Genomic DNA, 23,470 nt, shown 5'->3' on the forward strand with positions numbered 1-23,470 from the left:
AGCAGCGCGGGGGCGAGGGGGATGGAGCGCGAGGGCGCGAGGAAGGGGCTGAAGCGAGGGGTGGGGGCGGGACAACAACAGCGAGCTCAAATCTGCATCTTTGGTATTTCTTTATATTGCTTCAACAAGGTATAGCTCCCATGGCTTTGCTTTGCATCTCCCGCGGGTAGACTTCTAGAGTGAGAGCCCAATGGGTCATATTTAAAGACTCTGGCCTCTAATAGCAGTTTACATGTAAAGATTCAAGTTCTAAAAGCATTTGGTCCCAAAAGCTCACGCTAAGCTGCCGGCACGTTTCACGAAAACTAGTACAGCTGCCACGTCATCAGCGTAAAACGTGGGTGCCCGTACACCTGCCACGTCATCAATAGTTTACGCAAGAGAATTTGTGTGTGTGAAGTTCCTACTTTATTTTAATGTCTTTAGGTCACTTGGGCCCCATCGGACGGGGTTCCATAAGTTGGTGGGAACTCCCCTTTAAAATTAGGCCATTGGGCAAGACTTTGCAACTTGGTAAAACTTCTTTTGCTGCTTTTGCTTCTTCTGCTGCCCTTAGGGTTTAGGCCCCTCGGCTGGGATCTGGAGGTAGGCTTTAGGTCTTTAGGTGGTTTGACATGTCAGCAATTTGTTACAGAAACTTTGCCATTGATCATCCTTGCATTTGTCTTTGGTTGGTAGAGCCCTTGTGGTGAATCAGGTTCTTCTTGCGACGGTGATTCACCACATCTTGCATGACTCCACTCTCGCATCATGGCGCATTTGAAGCACCTTGTACTCAACGTTCTTCGGGGTGACCTAGATGGCTCTACTAACACCGAACTATGAGTCCATTGGGACACCATCATTTTGCCTAGAGAGGAGGGAGGCTTGGGGATTATTGATCCAGAGCTGCAGAGCAAGGCGTTGCTTGCCAAGCTCATAGTACGCGGATTGTTTCCAGGGGCTGAGCCTTAGAAACTGTTTCTACATACCTCTCCTCGTTTTGGATCTATGGATACTTCCGGTGTTTGGCACCCAGCCATCCGATTCATCTTCACAGATACACGTTCGGATTTGTCTCATTTTGTCACCATTTATGTGCTGCTTGCTGCGGATTTGGAAGGATTACGTCTTGCTTTGATTCGACACTTGTTAAAGTTATAGCATCTCAAGTGAAAAGCCCAATGTGTTCCTAGTATATATTTGGTCTTTAGGTATTTAATTGACTTATTTGACATGATTCTAGGTAGGGCAATTCCCTCAAGGGGGGGTATTGATCCCAGATGGACCCCAAAGTACTATATAAGAAGCACCCAACTCCCATAATATAATATCTAGTTCATTGTTGCCCAATTGGTTGCTTCAACCGAGTCTCTCTCTCTCTCTCTCTCTCTCTCTCTCTCTCTCTCTCTCTCTCTCTCTCTCTCCCCCCCCATCAACCCGGACTCCGACAGAGGATCCATACCATACTGGCGCGACATAGGAGCCGTCCCGACAGAGTGCCTACCTTGGAGGACACTGAATCTCTATAGCCTTTTGGATACTGATGTATATGTATATGATGCCTCGACTGTCAGAGAGCTCCATTGTATCAGCTCTGTATTCCCCTTGTATCAGCTTTCACCACACTATTTTCTTTTCAGCTCTTTGTACTTTTTGTACCCAGACCTGGTATTAGATTCACCACATGTAACCTTTTGGTCTCATAGGTCATTTTGGCCTTTTGAAGACGTTAATGTTACATTTCATTTCTCTCTCTCTCTCTCTCTCTCTCTCTCTCTCTCTCTCTCTCGTGCATTCTTTCCTTGGCTCTACGCTTTGTCAACTTTGACAACACCCACCTTCTTGTGTCAAGGAGTGAGGCAGCCACTTGTATGGATTGCATATTTGACAGATTCTGAAGGACGTAAGCTAGGCGAGAGGACTCACATTGACTGGGCTAGATGGGATGATGGGCCTGCAGTCTCTTCACACCGTTGCTCAAATGCTTCCTTGGTTGGTGTTATTGGTGCCATCTACGGGATCCGATCCCCTTCACAGGAAATTTGCTAGCCGCTCATTGTATTAGCAACCCCATCGCAGTGGCATGCCAACAAAATGCCAAAACCCACTTTATGTTGGATTTCAGGACCCAACATCCATAGTTTTTGGTGTAAAGCTCTACAGGTTTCTTTTGATGCTCCAACCCTTGCACGTTATGATAAACCTCCCCCATGGATAGCCCTTTTTAACACCCGTCTTTTTGTAAAAGCACATATACACCCAGCCTACCTTGTTGCTTTAAAACCTCAACATCATTACTTCCATTTGGTTATATGGACCATTTTCAGATTGTGGTTTGGCTCCTATATTAGTGTAGTAGAGGGCTTATTCAAATTTAGCATATCAGAATCCTCTGTGATCCCTGGTTGACCTGCCGATCTTTTGCTTAAACCTGTGTCTCCTTTGCCTTGCAGCATGTACAAAGCTGCATAAATATCTGAACATAAAGGCCATAGAAAGAAAAATGTATTATGCAACAGAAGCAACTATTTGCTTTGGTAACAGTCATGAGAGTAAAGTACCCATCTTTTATAATTCGGAAATTCAGACTATTCTGAACTTATGAAGGTATATAGATATTCTGTCTTTGTATTGTTTATATTTCTGGATGGGACCGAGCTGAAGACTAAATGCTTGTTGCTAATAAGCTTTGATGCATCATCCTCGAAGTTTGAGCTGGTGGGCTTTGCTTGAGTCAAAGATTTCTTTACCAACCCTCAAGTCGCTTAGTTGCTACACCTTGATGATTTTGCACCTTTTCTGAATTTTACAAGCGTTTTTTTTTTTTCCCTTCTTAATACAAGAACAATTGATGTATGTCTGGAGTAAGCCTGTAAGATGCTTTGATTAATGAGCAGGTAAATGAATGGCCTCTTAGCTGTTATTAATCTTTGAATTCTATTGCAGATTGGCAAACGGCATCCAAAAGGTGGGCTTGAAATTGTTGCCCCGTTTGCTGGCTCTCCAGCAGAGGAGGTTGGTTTCTTCTCTTTCTCCTCATATCAGGTTATGATATCTTCTGTGATGTTTAATAAAAGTCTGATGGACATTATTGGTTTCTTTCTTTTAGAAAATAAAGGAATTTGCGCTTAATCAAACATGGCTAAAAGAGCTAAAATTGGTAGATTCATTGTGTTGAAATGTTATATTGGATGTTTGTAGTCCAATTCAGGCTATTCCGCTTGTCATGAAAGTAGAGCATGCCAAACAAAGTTTTTGTGAAGTTCTCTCCTCACTGTCCTGCTTTAAAAAGGGTCTTGCAAGGTAGTCCCACTTATTCCCACGATGTCGCATTTGGAGAATAGTCCACCCTCAACTCTTGAAATGTGAATGTAGCTTTAAGACTCCTTTCTGAAAATTAGTCCCCTCACGTATTGAAAAATGGCACAATTTCTGGTACATCTGTGTTTCGTTTCTCCTGAATGTATAGACCCCACCCTAGGTGCAAATGGCCAGACCTCTAGCATCAGCCTTATACGAATTGAATTGTTGTGTGGTAGGTTGCATTCTACACTGGAAAACCCACCATCTGGCAACCTACCACAAAGCTGCTAATCGATTATCGAATGTATAGACCCGACCCTAGTTGAAAATGGCCAGACCTCTAGCATCAGCCTTATACGAATGGAATTGTTGTGTGGTAGGTTGCATTCTACACTGGAAAACCCACCATCTAGCAGCCTGAAAGGTGTTCTTTGAAATTGAGACTCCCTGGTAGTTGTTTGAATGAAAGGTGTCATTACTCTTTTGAATTTATATGTCACCGATGGCCCTCCATTTTCTTTTTGTTCCCTCTTTACCCTAAAATTTAGTTCGATTCATCTTGAAAACTATCAATGTGTAGAGAAAAAATTTCAGACACCTTATTTTTTTTATAGAAATATTCTTCTCTAAGTTTGTGGTGTATTTGCACTGCATAAAGCTGGCAGGATCTCTTAGAATGTTATAAGGGCTGTGAAAGCTGAGAAAATTTGTGGACAAGAACATTCGGCTTTCCACAGAAACCTTGAAAATACTGTAAGCAACTAGATTTGAGCTCACAAAGAGTATGTCTACCTGAAAATGCCAGATTTTATCGATAATTTTTATTTGGCCAAAAATATTTTTCTCTATGCCAATTTTCAGTTGCAATGTATGGAGTTTTGACAGATTTGAGTTTTTTTTTTTTCTTTTAAGTTCTCCAGTTTCTGTCGACAAAAAATTTCCTGCTGTTTCAGGATAAAGTGTGGCTGCTTTGTTAGGCAGGAATTCTGGGTGGAGAACGCCTGCTTTCAGTGGATGGCTTATCAGTCGATATGCTCACTACGGACGAAACTGTAACATTATTACGAGGTCCAATCGGCTCATTGGTCTTTTTCTTTGCCTCAAGACTTGCATTTTGTGTTTCTACATATTAATCTCAATTTGTGTCGCAACACTAGTTAGTTTTTTTGGGCATGACTTAAATACTCTGGGTGACCTGCCCCTACGCAAAAGTGAAGAGATTCATTAATTACGAACACCTCCCATAGGCTGAATCTCATTTCAAAGAGAGGCTCAGAAGAGTAGAAAGGGTCTCTTCCTTATCTTGAAGTGGAATGTATTGAAACAAGTTTGTCTGATTGTCCCATTGGCTGACTTCGCCTCCCTTGGATGTTAATACCACTACACCCACACCATACGGACGATGCCTGATCTGTTTAGGTCACAACACTGTCTCGTTATTTATAACGGGATGGTGGCAATAGAGTGGATTACGTCATCGGCTTTCGCAAGGCATCCCACTTGCTCACATCCTTTACCATACCACCACTACCTATTGGGGCTGACCATGCTTATCTCGCTCTCTCCTTCATTGGTTCACCTATCTCCCACACACCACCTACATTTACACCACACACCACCATACATTTCACACATTAGCTAGCTAGAATTTACTCATCCCACGGATATGCACTCTTGATCGAGATACACCACTAGCCACACTCACTAGCCCGCTCTCCACTTTCTTGCACACTTCAGCCCTCAGTTGCTTCCCCCACACCATTCAAAGCAGCCGGCCGACCACCTCCTAGGACAATGAACGTGAATCGATGCAAAGACCTATACAGACATCTACATGCTCAATGAGCATTGGGGAGATTACGGAGAGCGAGATTAGATGACAGATGAAGGCCATCACACTCCGTAAACGGCGGTCCTTTGAGGAGGCATAGGAGCTTGAGCTATACCACCTCCTCATGAGTGCAGTCTACTTTCTCAGGGAGCCACGCCCCACCACCCCCTTGGAAGACCCTCGCATATGGCATGACTATGCAGAGCGCCTATATCAGAGCCTTGGACAACCATCGATCCCGGAGCCATCGGATCCTTGCCCCACTACCTCGACCTTCTTCACATCTAGTATGGGGGAGAGAGCTATCCAACGCCTACAACATGGCCGTTCAACAGACCACACTGGCGTACAGTTTGAGCACTTGATCTATGCCGCAGACACCCTCTCCCCCTTGATAGCACGTCTCTTCAACCCAGTGTAACAGGGAACGGGGGGAACACAACCCAAACGTTCCGAAACGGCGTTCTGGACGAGTCCTGTTCCCGAAACAGAGTCAAGAATGGAACGCCGTTTCGGAACGGGGTGTAAGCGGAATGGTGTTCCGGAATGGGGGAAACGAGGCAGGACATGAGGCGGAACGGCGAAACGTGGGTCGGAACGGGCAAAAGTAGACATTTGGGGGCAGATTTGGGGCTGTTTGGGGAACATACTTGGTGCAGTTTGAGGGCAGGTTAGGGGGCAGATTTGGAGGCAGTTTTGGGGTTGTATAGGAGTTTATTTGGGACTAAGCTGAATGGAGGTAATTCAAGGCTTACCCCCCCCCCCCCCCCCCCCCCCCCCCCCCCCCCCCCCCCCCCCTCCCCGTCCCGTTCGGGAACCTCCTGTTCCCGTTCCACATTCCCGTTCCGGGTAACTATGCTTCAACCGAGCCTTGGTTGAGGGACTACTAGAGAAGTGGACTATGCACATCATCGTGCCTATCCACAAAGCTGGAGACACCTTGGACCTAGGGAACTACAACACTATCAAGATTGGTCACACATTGGTCAAATTGTATGGGGCAGTTCTTGAGGTAGAGCTTAGCATATATGCATAGGCATCGGGTGTACGAGCACCAGAATAGGCGGGTTTCAGATGCACATTCCCGACTATCGACACATCTTCGTGCTTCGCTGCTTGATTGATGGAGCAAAGGCATGGAAGAGGAGGCTCTATTGCTGCTTTGATACTATCCCGAGAAAGAGACTCTTTCAGCGACTACAAGAGCTACAGATACCATTGGAGATGATATGGGCCATTCATTCTCTATATGCATGGGTCACAGGTAGAGTACGATGCCAAGGTGGACTATCAGATCCCATTGCTAGCACCATTGGTGTGAAGCAAGGCTGCCCCCTATCCCCGACTCATTTTGGCCTCCACATCGATGAGATATTAGACTACATTCTACAGGCAAAGGGAGAGGGAGAGGGATCAGACTTGTCAGGTACACCACTCCATATTATGCTTTATGTTGATGACAATGAGACACAGAAGGGTTTATAGAGCCATCTAGGAGTTTTGGATGTTTTTTCCTCACATAGAGGGCCCAAAGTGAACCCAAGGTCATGATTTTCCATACTTCCAAGACAGTCAGGAGCGCAGTAGGAGGATAGGTAGAGGTGGTGGACTCATATGTATACTTGCGGGCGACTTTTACTGGCTCTAATGGCAGATTCTGCATGGCCCAAGCCAGAGATCGACTTACACGAGGATATGCAGCGCTGGCTACTGTAGAGTGCAGATGTCACCAAGCCTACTTCCAGGAACCTAGCACCAACATCTCTATGGACACAGATAGAGCGCCTTTAGATCGTTACGATTTCACGTTGGCTTCATAGCAAACCCTCAATTCCAAATGACATCACTAAAGTAGAGCTAGTTGCACCACCGATGTTTGTGGAGGCCTTATTTCAAACAGTCTGCTTCATCTAGTGCATGAAAGAGCTCCCATCAAACAGACTTTCACACAGAGCTTTTGAGGCGTCGATACAGCTGCATCACGAGGGAGAGACGAGATCATGGTACTCTCAGGTCACAGAGTGGTTTACATCTTATGGCTTAGACATCAATTATATACCTTCTTTCTAGCATGACCATGACTCCCCCCACACACGCCTCCGACACAGTGAGCGGAATAGAGTACTCATTGAGGATCTTTGGCAACTATATATTCGAGAGACATGGATCACACCCAGAGAGCCTCTCCCCAAGAAGAGGCAGTACTACAGAGACCACTTTCTGACCATTCTAGCAAATGGCTTCATCCAGCACCGAGGTACATGGATGTCTACATGCCACATAGAGCGCGAGCAGCCATCGAACAGCTCAGAGTATCTTCACACCAGCTAGAGATCGAGGTAGGGAGAGCTGCACTTGTCCCCAGAGCAGAGAGGATCTACCGCCTTTGCACAACGAAGATTGAGAGCGAAGAGCACTATGTATGCAGATGTAGAGCATATGAGCAGATCAGAGGCAAAAATCAAACATTGTTTGCAGGGCAACCCACTCTACACCAAATTCGTGAGTCCAGAGACCAGCGACAGTCCTTTGAGAGGCACAACAACATTGGGACTCTTTCCTTCATACACTATCCACCACGAGAGATGAGCGATAGAATCAACTCACAAACTTTTTTTATTGGACCACTACAACATCACCCCCGACCACACAGAGAGGGGTTACTCTACAACAGGCTGAGGAGATCCTAGCTCGCAGATGGCTAGGTGCCCATGGACGCAGGGCACCACAACTACATCAAAGAGAGATCGAGAGATTTAGGAGCACCACTACAGATCTCTGGAGAAGAGGTGCAACCAAGTCTTCGCAGGTCCGACAGCCATCTTGCGCGGATTGTTCACACCTTACCCACCCATGCATCATGTCTTACACCCTGACTATAGTACTGGATGGTGCTAGAGTTATGATGACATTTTTCTCTTCATGTTTGTACTTTCCCTCAGCATATAGGATTGCATCTTCTCCCTAGATCTAGAGCTCCATTCCTCCACTCCATGTATCACTCCCCTCATCCCCCAGCCAGCACATAAGATACTATCTTACTTTTGTATCTTTTATCCTCCATGGATGCACAAAGGACTCCTACCTCGTGTACTTTGATTTGTCTCTTAGATCGATTTGGGATTCTAGTATCCATTAAAATCTCTCTCTCTCTCTCTCTCTCTCTCTCTCTCTCTCTCTCTCTCTCTCTCTCTCTCGCAAAGGAGGGCTTGAAACCCTTTTGTACTACTATTGTAAAGTACAAGAGGCCTTGCAGACATTACATAAGCCTGTAGGCATCACAATAAATAACTGGAACTAGTAGTGGAAAAACTGCTAGGATATACAATGAAAACAAACCATAGGGGAAAAACTACCAGTGATTTAGAGTTACAAAAGATGGGTAGGCTTGAAACCCTTTTGTACTACTATTGTAAAGTACAAGAGGCCCTGCAGACATTACATAAGCCTGTAGGCATCACAATAAATAACTGGAACTAGTAGTGGAAAAACTGCTAGATATACAATGAAAACAAACCATAGGGGAAAAACTACCAATGATTTAGAGTTATAAAAGATGGGTAATACATCAAAGGCGAGTGAAGGATGATCTCTCTCTCTCTCTCTCTCTCTCTCTCTCTCTCTCTCTCTCCATGATACAATATAGCAGTAGCATGAAGCCTATCCTGATCGACACTTATCCCCACTTTGTACCTTTATGGCATCAAAGGCGAGTGAAGGATGATCTCTCTCTCTCTCTCTCTCTCTCTCTCTCTCCATGATACGAAGCTCGCATGAACAAAAAAACAGCCCAAGCGGACACGAAAGGGGAAGCAAAAGAGGAAACAAAATGACAATGCGAGACCCATGGGTTCACGGAACTACACGTGACAAGTTGGAATTGCAGAGGCTTCCCGTGGCATAAAGGAGAAGGATTAACGGAAGTCCTACCACAAGCCGACATTCTCTTTTTATTGGAAACATGGGAACACGATGCATGTAGAATACCACACATTGAAGGATATGTCACACACTCCCTACGGATGCCATGTACAAAAATGAGGGGACAAGGAGGAGTCGCGGTGATATACCCAGAGGAACTCAGAAAAATAATCACAATTTGCAAGACAGATGCTCATAACCGGTACATATGGATCAAGTTTGACACAAAACCTAAACCTATGTTCATTGCCGGGTGCTACATCCCCCATAGAGAGTCACCATTCTATGGTGCCTTCAATGTAGAGAAGAATTACCCTTTCGAAGATCTATATGCCGATATCCATGCCTATGCACAAGAAGGGATGATTATGCTTATTGGGGACATGAATGCTCGCATTGCACATGCGCAAATGCAAATGGTGGATCTCATGACACCTCCAATGCTTCAACATAATGAGATACTAGATCCCACATGGGAGAGATGTTCGAAAGATCTCATTACAAACCCGCAAGGTATTGCATTGCTCAGTATGATGACATTCTTACAACTAATCGCCGTCAAAGGAACAAGTAAGTTTGAAAAATCGGGAGAATGCACATGCTACACGGCCAACAAAGGCATGAGTGTTATTGATTATGTATTGATTGCATATGAGGCATCCCATATTGTAAGTAATTTTACAATTGGGAAGAGGTCACCCAATTCGGACCACACCCCAATCCATGTATGGCTACAAGTTCCCACTCAAAAAGCACAAAAACAGCCCCATGCCCGATAATGGACATACAAAATGCAAGTGGACAAGAAAAGAATGTATGCAGAACATCTAGACAATGCACTTGCTCATGTACCCATGCCATCACACATTGAACAAACATGGCCAATTTTCAAACAAGCTCTATGTGACGCCGTGGAACAAACAATGGGAAAAACGCATTGGCGAGGAAATCATGTTAAAGGGCTACCGCATAACCCATGTTTTGATGAAGAGTGCAAGTATATAAAAAAACAATTGCGGGCATTGTCAACGACGAACACAGAATGGGAAACTCTATCAAAAGACTACACAAATCTCAAGAGGCGGAAAAGAAGAAACTATGAGCTACGCACGGAGACACGAGCCATAGCCAACTTCAAGAAAAATCCCAAAAAGGAATGGCTGAAAATAAAAGGACGGAGACATGACATTATGGGGGACATAAGCTCATACGGAGTGGAAATCTGGGGAGCAAGCATTTCAGCCCACACATGGAATGAAATTGAAAAAATTCAGAAAAAGTTTCTATGTCGACACATGAGGGTCAAAAAGACGACACTATACTCCGTGCTACTCTTGGAGACAGGCAAGAGACCGCTAGAAATGAAAGCATTGCAAAAAATGTACACGTATATCATGAAGGTCAAAGCGATGCCTACTACTCGAATCCCCCGCATTGCATGGGAAACGGGATGTGTGCCGCAAAAGACAAAAAAAAAGCAAATTTCTATCATCGAGCCTCATACAGGACATTAAGAAATGGTTCGCTAAATGGAATGTAGAAGCATATGTGGACATGCTTATTGAGGAGGGCAAGGAGCGAGAACATATGCTGAATTTTGAAATTGCATTACTAAATAGCCTCCACACCAAGTGGAAGACAACGCAACACCGCTCGAAATTTGAATACTATTGCAAGCATGTCAACACAAAGTATTGGGAAGGCTATAACACAAACCCAATGAAAGCCCAGGCCCACATACGAATACCCATGCCCCACATGGCACGAAGAGCCATCTCTCTGATGCGCACAAGGTCACATATGCTCAAAATAGAAACAGAGGGCTGGCTGAAAATTGATGCTTCTAAACGGATATGCACATCATGTACAATGCAAGCTCCCGAAGATGAAGCACATGTGACATTGGAATGCCCAGAATACGCTCACATCCGGGCTAATTTTCAACCACCTCTAAGCGGTTGCTCTACCTTTGCGGACCTATTATCCAAGACAGACCCCTCCCCTACAGCTCTCGGAACATACCTCACCCGCATACTTGAGCATCAAAAGACACTCATAGGAACACAAAAAGAGAATAACACACACCACACCATACACCCTTGTGAGGGGAGACTATGTATCACTTTGAGGTCCCATGGGTCATTTCTGGCCCCCCGCGGACGTTAATACCAAATCAAATCAAATCAAATCTCTCTCTCTCTCTCTCTCTCTCTCTCTCTCTCTCTCTCTCTCTCTCTCTCTCTCAAAGGAGGGCTTGAAACCCTTTTGTACTACTATTGTAAAGTACAAGAGGCCTTGCAGACATTACATAAGCCTGTAGGCATCACAACAAATAACTGGAACTAGTAGTGGAAAAACTGCTAGGATATACAATGAAAACAAACCATAGGGGAAAAACTACGAGTGATTTAGAGTTACAAAAGATGGGTAATACATCAAAGGCGAGTGAAGGATGACTGTAGAAGAGAGCTGAAGCAGAAGTAGGGCACCTGGACTTGCGATGAGGAAGCAGAAAACTCTACCAAAGAGTCTCCAATAAATATCAAACTTCGGATTCCATTTCCAAGGCCCAAAGGTGCACACCAGTAGAAGAGGCATCACCAGCACATCCACACTGTATCAAAACTTCCGGGGACGAGAGAAGCCTCCTACCATCTCTGGCTCAATCCAAGAGCTATGGCCGCTGCATCCTGCAAAAAATCTATGGGAAGTCGGACAAACATTGCATATGAGGCTAAACACCAACCCCATCCCCATCTCACCAGCCACACTTCATACCCCAACACCAAGCTTGTAGACCACCCACCAGGCCATGTAATATCATGATACACCAAAAGGGTAATCCAGCAAAGCGTGACAAACAAATTTCACCATACTTGAGTAGCAAATGGCCCAAGCTATCTGTCCCAAATGCGCTCATCTCTCCCAAACATGACAACATGTCGATCCATAAAACTTGGCCGCCAATCCAAGAATAACCATGCCAACAAAAAGATCAACAACAACATCCTGAGGACGACTTAACAGTTCAATTATGTACTTCACAAATCGCTGCCTCTTTGATAACCACCCCTCCATGGTTTACCTTTCCTCCTAATTGTCTTCCTCCGGCGCCCTAAAATAGGGAGCACAATATTGTTATGGCTATGGTGACACAAAATGACTGATAAGAAACATTTAAGGTCCACTTACAAATGGACGAGTAGGTCTTGTCCACATTGAAGGTCATTGCCAAGATTTAACTCTGGTAATTGGTCATAGAGTAGCCAAAAGGAGGTGCGGGATGTTGAGTGTACGAAAGCAAACATCATAAAGCGTGCAACCTATTCAAACTTGAACCACCTTTTAAGTAGTTATTCTCCCCTAACAAGACAATAAGTGGCATACATCATCAAGCGTGCAGCCTATTCAATATTGAACCACCTTTTATGTACTTATGCTCCCCTAGCAAGACAGCAAGTGTATTATCCCTATTTGATAATGAACCCCAATTTCTTACCTAGAGATGGTGTGCACTGGACCAATTATCTATGGTGAATAACAAATGGTTTTCACGTGGTAGCTGTTAAAGTTCATGCATCTCAAGCGAATGCCGAATGTGATCCTAGTTATCAATTTGTCTTTTAGGTATTTATTTTACTTATTTGACATGATTCTAGGTAGGGAAATTTCTATTGGGTAGTATATAAGCACACCCAATCCCCCATTGTATGAGCATCAATTCATTGCCAGGTTCAACAAACTCTCTCTTTCTCTCTCTCGTGCATTCTCTCCCTAACTCTACGCTTCTCCATTATCGACTTTGACATGGTACTAGAGATCAACGCTCTTTGATGTTGGGAGAAGGAATCGTGTGAAGAAGAGAAAGCAGTGGTGGTTTCAAAAGCTTTCGAGGATCAAAAGCGAGGAGCAAGACGAGGTCCTCTGGGTGCTCTATGTTTTAAAACGTAGAAAGAGAGCAACGTTTTTTTCTTCCATAAGCGTTTTCTCCTTCTAGTTTTGTTCTGAAAGGTCGTCACCCGATCGGACTTGGGAGGGATTGCTGTCTTAGTAGTGATTCAAAATGCTATTGATGATTGGAAGTCCAATGGGCTAGAGTTTTGAACATTCCTTAACGGGGAGTATAGCAATGTAGCCACTCAAAAAGTGCGTTCTGAAGTGCAGAGCCCAGACGAGGCCACAAGGGTAGCTTACCGTGCAACATTTTGATACGTTGTTGACACGTGTTGAGGTTCGACAGCCTTTTTTGGATTAAGCGTTTTAAAATGCTAGCAAGTGGAGTTCTAGTCCTCGGTCCTTTTCAAGAGAGTTTCAAAGCATTGTCGTAAACGGCAATTTCGGTAATTGTTTTGAAACGCGGTAAGGTTTCTTTAGCTCCAGCTATGCCATTGGAAATGCTCGCAAGAGAAAAGCCTTCAAAGCCGATGAAGGCCTCCATTTTGGACATCATATTTTTTGTCTCTTCCAAGGTTGTTTTTGTGGTGGCCTCAAACGACAGCAAAGGTGATCCAACATCAATACGGGGTGTGGATAATAGTGAGTTAGCGAGCTTGCTACTCACGAAGCTGCCAGAGGAGTACGAGATTGTCACGTGCGCACTGCACTTGCGCCACATGGACAAGCTTTTGCTAAAGTTTAGCGTCAGTCTTAGTTTAGCATAGGATCTAGTGTGGCATTTTCTGAGCCTCTAGCAGGACGTGCGTGTTCAGGCAGGTCATAGTCGTAGGTGCAGTACAGTCATTTCAGCATATAGGCGTGTGAACCGTCCCTTAAGTCAATTTATTAAGTAATTTTTAGGCATTAATTTTGTCAAATCGTGGAGGCTTTAATATGACTGCTCGACCCAACATTATTGGCCTATTTAGGTGACATTGGGGGTCACACTTGAAGGAAGGGAAGAAGAAGTACTGGCAGTACCCGAACCAGTACCGGCAGCACCACTCTTCAGCGTTTTAGCCTCGTCGCCCAGCACCTCAGCCAACCCGCGTTTTCAGCCATAAACCTCAGCGTTTCCATTTCAGCCCATCAGTGTTTTAGCATCGCATGCAAAACCGGCAGATCAACATTGCGGAGTTTAGCCGTGATCGCCAGCCGATTGCAGATCTTAGTCAAGCACCATTAGCGTTTTCAGCATTCAGCCCTTAGCCTCGCAACACCGTCGCAATTCCAACCATCAGCACTAGCGTTTTCAGTTTTCAGCCAAGATCAGCCAGTGTTTTCAGACTCAGCCCTCAAATCAGCCAGCGTTTTTCAGTTTTCAGCCCATCGCCACCACCGGCGATAGCAGATCAGCCCATAACCTCGTCGCAGTTGCAGATCCCAACCTACATTCCTAGCGTTTTTGCATTTCAGCCCTTAGCCTCACAGATCCAACCATCTACCGCAAGATCCCATCAACATCTCAACATCTAGGATTGTTTTATCAGCATTTGTGCAATCTAAATCAAATATCTCTCTAGCGATAGAGAGGGGGGCCCTTGTAGGGGAGTTTGGGACCCCATCTGGTGTTGGTGATAGAGGTGCACAGTTGGCAGGGACACGGATTCCACTATTGGTATATGTTGATGATATTGTCTTGATCTCCGACTCTCCGTGGGGATGCAACGTCACTTGGATGCTTTGTATAGGTTTGCTCACGACAATGGTCTGTGTGTCAACCTTGGTAAAACCAAGCTTATGGTGTTTAGCACCACCCCACAGTGGGCCAGGAGATCAACACCCACATTCACATACGGCCATGAGACAGTGGAGTATACAGATGCTTACACCTACCTTGGGGTGGTCTTTAGTGGACCAGCATTTTCATTGAGGAGAGCAGCAGACACTAGACTGACTAGAGCACATGCAACACATTGGGTAGATTGGAGAGGATATGTTCACAGATTTAGTTTCAGGAGCCTCGGACGAAGCTCTGGCTTTTTGGCACTCTGGTGGCTTCCGCATTGCTCTATGGAGTTCAGATATGGGGGCCTTCATTGGACCATCACGGGAGGTGGGGTCGCACTGATAGATGAAGAGACCTAGAGAAGCCTCTAGTCTCTATGATCTCGCTGCTTATTAGAGCCAAGGCTTCACTACCACATAACATTATTTGAGCAGAGCTAGCTGCCCCCCCCCCACTAGTGGTTGAGGGGCTTACCAAATCAGTCTCCTTTTTACATGTCACAAGACGGGCACCACGTGCCAATAGAAAAGAACAGACTGAATAGACTTTAAGCACTTCAATAACAACTGAATTGAAAGAGAGAGACGACACGCGACACGGAGTGGCGGAATTCCACCCCAGAGAGTATTGGCCCCAAACCTTGGCACCCCTTTCGGTATTTCTTTATATTGCATCAACAAAGTACAAGCTGGTACTTCAGACTCTGCATTTTCTCCAGGAAGCAAGCCAGAGAATGAGCCCTAACCTCATATTTAAAGGCCCTTGGCCTGAAAAGCAGTTACAGTGAAAAGCCTTCAAAACTCAAAAGCTTCTGATCCAAAAGCAATGCCAAAAAGCTGCCAACGTAAATCACACAAATCCGTACAGTCTTGCCACCTTAGCACTGCCAGCGTAAAAAGCGGAAATCCGTACAATTCTGCCACGTCAGCACTGCCAGCGTGAAAAGCAAAAATCCGTACAGTTTTGCCAGGTCAGCAATCAAGAGAATTTCTGGAAATCTGTTGCTGCTTCTTCTGTTGCTTCTGCTCCTTCTAGGGTTTAAGCGCCTTGGCCGGTAGCTCCGTTCTTCCCCGCTTGTGAGACCTCCGCAGAGACATGTATGCCCGCCTAGCACTTGAGTCCTCTCAACAGTTAGCTTTGCAGGGAGACACAACATGCTGGTATGGGGAGATGACATCGTGGTTTCAGGTACATGGGTTCAGCATGGACAAATTGCCCCCCTTGCAGTACTCATTGGATGCACCATCTCTGACTCTTACACAATCCGAGATCAAGAGGCTCATCCGCCAAGACTTGACTCAACTAGATACTAGGAGGACTTGGATACAGCCGGCACAGGAGTTGGGCACGAAGATGGCTTTCTATAGAGAGCATCTTCTCTAGCTTACTGAGTATGGTTTTGTGACGAGCCCAGATACATGGACACCTACTTATCTCATGGGATACGATGTGCTATTGGCCAGATACTGTAACAAACTGCTGACGTGTCAAAGCCTAAAGAATGGAGCCAACTTACAGATGTGGCCAAGGGGCCTAAACCCTAAGAAGAACAAGTAACAGAAGAAGTCCTACCAACTTATGGAGACCCCGTCTGATGGGGCACCAAGTGACATAAAGGATTAAAATAAAGCAGGACCCGCACACACACAAAAATTGATGATGTGGCAGGTTTTCAAAATTTGCGCTGACATGATGACGTGGCAGGCTGTACGGATTTTCGTCTTTTGCGTTGGCTGCTGACGTGGCAGCTGTACGGAATTTCGGATTTTACGCTGGCAGCTTTTGAGCATTGCTTTTGGACCAGATGCTTTTGAGTTTTGAAGGCTTTTCATGTGAACTGCTTTTTAGGCCAAGGGCCTTTAAATATGAGGTTAGGGCTCATTCTCTGGCATGCTTCCTGGAGAAGGTGCAGAGTCTGGAGTACCGGCTTGTACTGTGTTGATGCAATACAAAGAAATACCGAAAGGGGTGCCAAGGTTTGGGGCCAATACTCTCTGTGGTGGAATTCTGCCACTCCGTGTCGCGTGTCATCTCTCTCTCTCTCTCTTAGTTCAGTTGTTATTGAAGTGCTAAAAGTCTGTTCAGTCTGTTCTTTTCTATTGGCACGTTGTACCCGTCTTGTGACAGATACGCACATCTTCACGCCAGCTTCGGATTGAGATTGGTAGATACAGTGGAGTACTAGCAGAGGCCAAGACATATTCCCTATGTCACATGGAGCGTGAGACGGAGTTGCATTGCACATGCCACTACCTAATTTACTATGAGATACAAGGCCACTTTCATTGCCTGTTTAGAGAGGGCTTTGGACCACTCTCTAGAGTCATGGGGTATGAGGACCAGAGATGTTTGGGTCTGTTTTTCCTCGAGCTGCGCAGACACAGAGAGAGCTTGATAAGAGGCGAGGCTAGCCTAGCCAGTTTCAAAGACGGATCACAGACTTCTTTAGAGTGGACACTGGCAGCCAGAGGAGCAGCCACCACAGCAGAGCTCACATTCTCCTCACACCAAAGGCACGTTGATCGATCGAGCAATCGAGCTAGGGAGATCTAGATGCCCACGACTACGAAGGACTACTCAGCATCGAGGGAGACTGCATCAGAGGATTCGGATCACTTTGGCCGGACATGCATGACGCCCGGTCAGTCTATTGACCATGGAGGAGATTGATGAGATCCGCCAGCGACCGATGATGGATCTCCTATGATTTAGCTCTTTTGAGGATTGCACACCCTGCTCATCTTGTATCAGCCTTTGTATCAGCTCTCACCCATTATATTCCCATACGCACACCCACATTGTGTAGTATTAGCCCCCAGTCAGTACTTTCACCCCCTACTCATATCCTACACAATTCCAGCTAGCTGCTTAGTTCACATCTAGGAGTTAAGATTTTAGTTTTTCACTTCACTTCATTTTATTTTTGTACCCAGACATTGTATTAGATCCACCAAGTTTGTATTAGTTTGGTCTCATAGGTCATTTTGGCCTTTTGAAGACGTTTAATATAACATCTTATTTCATTTCTCTCTCTCTCTCTCTCTCTCTCTCTCTCTCTCTCTCTCTAGCGTTTTCGGTGCGCGTGGTCTCTCACCCTCTCCATTCCTCACTCTCACATGGTATCAGTCGCCAACACTTGGAAACACCATTGATCTCTCTTCTGGAAGCTAGCGTTAGCACTTCTGCAACTTTCCATCACGAAAAAGTTGCAAACTGCCTTTGTGATTTTGCTTGCTGCTGGCATTTTTGATCTGCATTTCCCCCCTTGGTGCCCCCTCCTTGCAACAAGATCACACCAAATTAGCACCAGATTTGCCGTACGTTTTTTGCCAGATCAACTTTTTTTGGGATAGCTTACGATTTTTGGACCTTGCTGCGTTTTTGGTTTGCTGCTGCGTTTCCAGCACACACTGAGCATTTTGCACACGACGGGTGCGGCCTACACTGCCTGGTGCCTGAAGATCTAGACTCTTGGTCAGGTATCTACCCGCAATCGGCGCTTTTATGGCATTATTTACTTGCAGTTTTTTCTCTGTTTTCAGCCATTGGACGGCTGAGAAGTGCGAGGATCCCTCACCCGCAACCCTTGCGACGCTTCCGTACCGATCGGTGGCGTATAAGCACGCTGAATTGTCTGTTACAGCAGCATTTTCGGCCCCCTTTGCATCGTTTTTTGGGCGGACAGCAGGCTGATTTTTTGCCTCTTGTGCGGTTGATCACTCCCTTCTTGTCAGGACACCATCCGGTGGTTGTCTGAGTAGTTATGTTGGACTGCTACAGCATTGGAGACGGTACCTTCTTCGACGACGTGAGATCTTATCCATTGACCTTGGGACCCTATTTAGGTGATCCTGGGGGTCACACTTGAAGGAAGGGAAACAGAAGTATCTGCAGTACCCGAACCAGTACCCGCAGCACCTCTTTTCAGCGATTTTAGCCTCATCGCCCAGAACCTCAGCCAACCCGTGTTTTCAGCCATAAACCTCAACGTTTCCATTTCAGCCCATCAGTGTTTTAGCATCGCCGACGGAACGAGCAGATCAACATTGCAGATTTCAACCGTGATTGCCAGTCGATTGCAGATCTCAGTCAAGCACCATCAGCGTTTTCAGCATCAGCCCTTAGCCTCCCAGCACCATCGCAATTCCAGCCATCAGCACTAGCGTTTTCAGTTTTCAGCCCAAGACAGCAGATCAGCCAGCGTTTTTCAGTTTTCAGCCCATCTCTGCCACGGGTGATAGCAGACTGGCCAGCGTTTTTCAGTTTTCAGCCCATCTCTGCCGCCGACGATAGCAGATCAGCCCATAGCCTCGTCGTAGTTGCAGATCCCAACCAGCATTCCTAGCGCTTTTGCATTTCAGCCCTTAGCCTGGCAGATTCAAGCATCTACCGCAAGATCCCATCAACATCTTAGCATCTAGGACCATTGTATCAGCATTTGTGCAATCTAAAGTAAATACCTCTCTAGCGATAGAGAGGGGGGTTTGGGTCCTTGGAGGGGGGTTTGGGACCCCATCTGGTGTCGGTCTTCTCTGTCTCTCTCTCTATCATTCTTTTCTCGCTCTAGTCTATTGCACAATTCTCATGAAGTAGAAAGGTGGGTTTTCTCTCCCCTCAGTTTGGACCCGTGTCGGAGTTCACTTCCTCGGTGTTTGAACCCATGTATTGAAGTTAAAGGCATATTGCATTTGGCAAGGAACCAACATGACATATACAAAACTCTATGGGGATGTGTGCACAATCCATTGTTGTTGGCCAGTTGTTGGACATGATGTGTTCCAAAGTTCATAATCTTGCAAATCTTGGATGTGATGTGTTCACAGTTCATGAATGGGGATTCTTGGACATACTACGGTCTATAGTTCAACTCTCTACGAACTACAGTACACCCAATCCCCCATTGTATGTACTATGATCATCAATTCATTGCCGTGGTTGGTAAGTTCAGCGCTGTCGCATCGTCCACTTTGACAATAGCATCCTCCTATCTCACCCCCTCCTCCATTGTGTGCATACACACACAGAACCCCTTTTTAGTCAAACGTTCCATAAGCTTAGAAGGGCACCCTATTTGAATAGCACCCTTTTACTGCTAGGTTTGAGGGGAAGTCTGTAAATATGAGGTCCAGATGCAAGTTTGATTGCTGCCTTCTGAAAGTCCCTTGGCTGCAAACAACATTGAAGACTTGTAGCACCTCCAGCCCCACAGCCTCTGCATCCTTGAGCTTTCGAAGAGCAGCAGCCAGCTCATATTCATGTTAAAAAGACATAAAATGTCCCTGTTAAGAGATCAAATATCTATAACTTTCAGTTTATTTGATGGAGAGAAGTAGTTCTCAAAGGGGCACAAGAGTACCTGTGGATTCAAGCTATCATTGATTATGCTGTCGTCATGCCTTCCACCACCACTAATGCTGGTAGTTTTGATGGTGTCCTTAAGTCCTGCTACTTTGACCTCTATTGGCTAAGCTTGCTCTGTTTGGTGCAATGGCCTTGTTTACAATCTCGCTTCCAAGATTTACTGGCATCAATCTACTGAAAGAAACCAGTGCAGTGGATGTAGCCCCTAGGAAATTGCCGTGGTCTCCTCCACGGCTGCAAGGCTCACAATTTCAAGAGAAGCCTTGTGCCTTTGGAATAGTTCTAACTCATCACTAGGTCAAGGTGCTTGACCATGTCCAACCACCATGGACAGTCCTTTGTCTCTACAGTAGACAAGGTCTGCAAACACCAACTTGTATTTCAAAGAGGCATTGACATAACATATGTCTGGGCTTGGATGTGGATGCTTACTCAACCAGAATGGAGATTGGCATACATTAATGTTTGATTGTCTGCAAAGTTTGTAATACTTCGCAATGTAGCATATTGATCTTGTCAAATTGAGAGCTCCTTGAGGAGCCATCTGCCATAGAAAAAGAAATTTGAAACCATGTTTACAACATGAATCCTTATTAGGACAAATTTAATAATTTGAGAAGCCATAGTTACTTTGACAAACGTGAAAACAACTTGTCGGGTTGCATTATGTAAACCGGATTGCTCATTCGTGCCATTGATGGACTTGATGCCACCCTTAAATTTTCGAAATGCCCCTCTAAAATATTTCTTGTGACAGTTTTCTTAAATCTATTCTCCAGAGGGGCCCAAAATGGTTGGCATTTTGAATATATCTTAGCAGGCCAAGACCGTACTGGTTCACTTGGAGCCAAAAAATATACATGTGCAACCAATGCCTCACTTTGGCCTTGTCATTGGGGAGGCACTCGAATGACTTGATTGTCTCTTGGGAATTGTTTAGCATCCTCACAATGTGTGGCTTGTAGACCTCTACAATGCAAGCAATCCCTATCATATGCAGCTTCTTGTCGATGGCAATTTGTAATGGAAATTGCCTATGAACTTTGAGATTAGCGGAATCAGGAAATTAGGTGAAGCACTTTTGAGAGATTCTTTGTGAGCATAGCGGTTGAACTTAATTGATGGTAGCAACATAAACATGGTACTTAGTTAACTTGGCTAACAATACTTTTGCGAGAGAGAGAGAGAGTTTAGAGAACATGACAATAGTTGATATGGAGCCGGTTCCCCCTCCTATAGGCATTTGTATTATAATTTTTCTCATCAAGAGAGACTTGGTACAATACAATCTTTGTGTTCCTTGTAACCTAGGTGATGCAATGAAGATGGAAAGCTTCATGCATCACAAGCATAACATAAACTTGAAAAAAGCATCAACTATCCCAAGCCTCAGTCCCAAGGACTCAAACACCTTCAAAGGTGGAGAGAGCTAGCGGGGAATGAGGATAGGGAAGAGGAAGAAGAAACATTCCATAGGAGAAAGAAATAGTTCCTCACTTATAATTACTCTTCTTGCTAGCATACATAATAGTATAGTAATGAAGATGGAGAAGATGGCAAGCAAAGCATTGAAGCATGACTCTTGGTTGGATTTGCATTCCATAGACAAGAGTGTTGGTGTAGGCTTTCACTCTCACAAGCTTGGAGAAGGAGGTGGTGTTCCTCAACTTTCACCAAGTGAGAATGCCTTGCAAATGAGTGTGTGTGTGGAGTATATCCCCCTAGCACCCCCCCTCCTTGCTTTGGGCGAGTGGTGACCTTTCTGCATGTTGCAAGCTCATTGGACCCCTCTCCCCCTAGCCAATCACATGCAGCATGTAGTCAAGTACATGGGTAGTCTTTTGACAAGTGTCCTCCTTACCCCTTAGAGAGAGAGAGCTTGAAAATATCTAGATATTTGTTAGATGGAAGTAGAAGCTCATTGGACTCCTCTTTAGCCCAACCAATAGCATTCAAGCACACCATGTGGTTAAGCTTAGTGAGAGTCTGACATGTGTCCCATGTGCTCTTTTAGAATTCCCCTAACTTTGAGATTTTTATGCATAGGAAGTTTCTCAAGCAACTTCCTCATTAAGTGTGTAGGTTCTCTTTTTGACTCAAGCACTTACCCCCCATGCATAGGAAGCTTCTCAAGCAACTTCCTCATTAAATGTGACAAGTACCTCAAGTCAAGCATGACAAGCACCTTAGGTGGAGTTCCCACCTCAAGCACAGCCCTAGCTTGCTTAAGTTTAGGTCGGATTCCCACCTCAAGCACAGCCCTAGCTTGCTTAAGGTTAGGTCGGGTTCCCACTTCAAGCTCAGCCCTAGTTTGCTTAAGGTCAAAGGACTTTTAACACTAACCATTGGAGGTCTTTTATGAAGCTAACCCTAAGGTCTTTTAAGCTTCATTAGTTAACCTTGCTCTTTGACAGACCATCTCTCATTTGGGCCCCTTTACCGTTGGCCCCGTGTTGAGATAGATCTGTAAGCACAGTCTATATTCTAACCGTTCTTCCCGTTTATTATCCCATATTAAATGATCAGTTTAATATGAGAAAATCATTTGGGTTGGTTAGATATTAAATATTTAATGACACAATTTGGGCACTTGACTCATGCCACGGCAAGGATAGCACAACAAACCAAAACTCCTCCCTGCCGGCAAGATCAGCAATCCTTGCATACTTTGAGGTCTCTCTTGTAGGTGGTCTCCATCTTCTTGATGACGTTCTCTTTTGCCAGCCTCATCCACTCCTTTTGCCATGAATCTTCTAGCCCATCTTATCTATAAACAGCAACCACGTCGTCTTGAATTGACTTTCAAGTGGATGCCAACTTGGCAATCACATGAGTAAAGCTAGCTCTTATCCTCCTCTATCAGGGCAGTGAAGGATGTGATGGATACAGGAGACTGCCTCTACAATAATTACCATCAAGCTAAGATGGAAGATGTCCCGCGCAAAAGGAAGCATGGGTTGATTTCCTACCACAAGGAATGGTCAATGAACAACAGCCATCCTTGCCTACCCCCTCATTTGCTTGTAATTCGTTATTCTCTACACAAGCCGATTGCCCATGATGATTTCCTATTGCAAGGAATGTCCAATGAAGAACACCTCAACTACCTGCAAGTCGTTATCCTCTACACAAGCCCATTGCCTATGATGATTTCGGTAGGTCAAAAGCACAAAGATATCTCAATTTGTAGGTAAAAAGCCAAGTTAAAAAGAGTAAAAGCACATGCTTAAGCTTTAATTTTCTATATCCCTACCCACCTAACAAGGGCTTTCATAGACACTCACACCTATGCAACAAAGAGAGTGAAAAGCTTCCTGAAAAAAGCAACCAGCGTAGCTGTCACCCATGCATGGGGACACTTATTAAGCATCCACTTACATGTATTCATTGTATAAAAACATCACAAC

General features: G+C 45.0%; 1 protein-coding gene across 2 annotated transcripts in view; it reads left to right on the forward strand.

Annotated features, from left to right (window-relative positions):
• LOC147436894 (uncharacterized) overlaps positions 1–23,470 on the forward strand; it is an 87,856-nt gene that overhangs the window by 46,584 nt on the left and 17,802 nt on the right. Inside the window, exons 6-7 of one of the 2 annotated variants that reach the window (XM_086486282.1) lie at positions 2,929–2,997; positions 4,263–4,370. In XM_086486282.1, coding sequence (XP_086342408.1) covers positions 2,929–2,997; positions 4,263–4,370 — 177 coding nt within the window. The remainder of the gene's footprint in view (positions 1–2,928; positions 2,998–4,262; positions 4,371–23,470) is intronic. The other variant, XM_086486283.1, reaches the window with a different exon arrangement.

This window comes from Adiantum capillus-veneris, chromosome 17 (genome assembly GCF_014529385.1).
Source record: "Adiantum capillus-veneris isolate H3 chromosome 17, ASM1452938v2, whole genome shotgun sequence".
NCBI lineage: Eukaryota > Viridiplantae > Streptophyta > Polypodiopsida > Polypodiales > Pteridaceae > Adiantum > Adiantum capillus-veneris.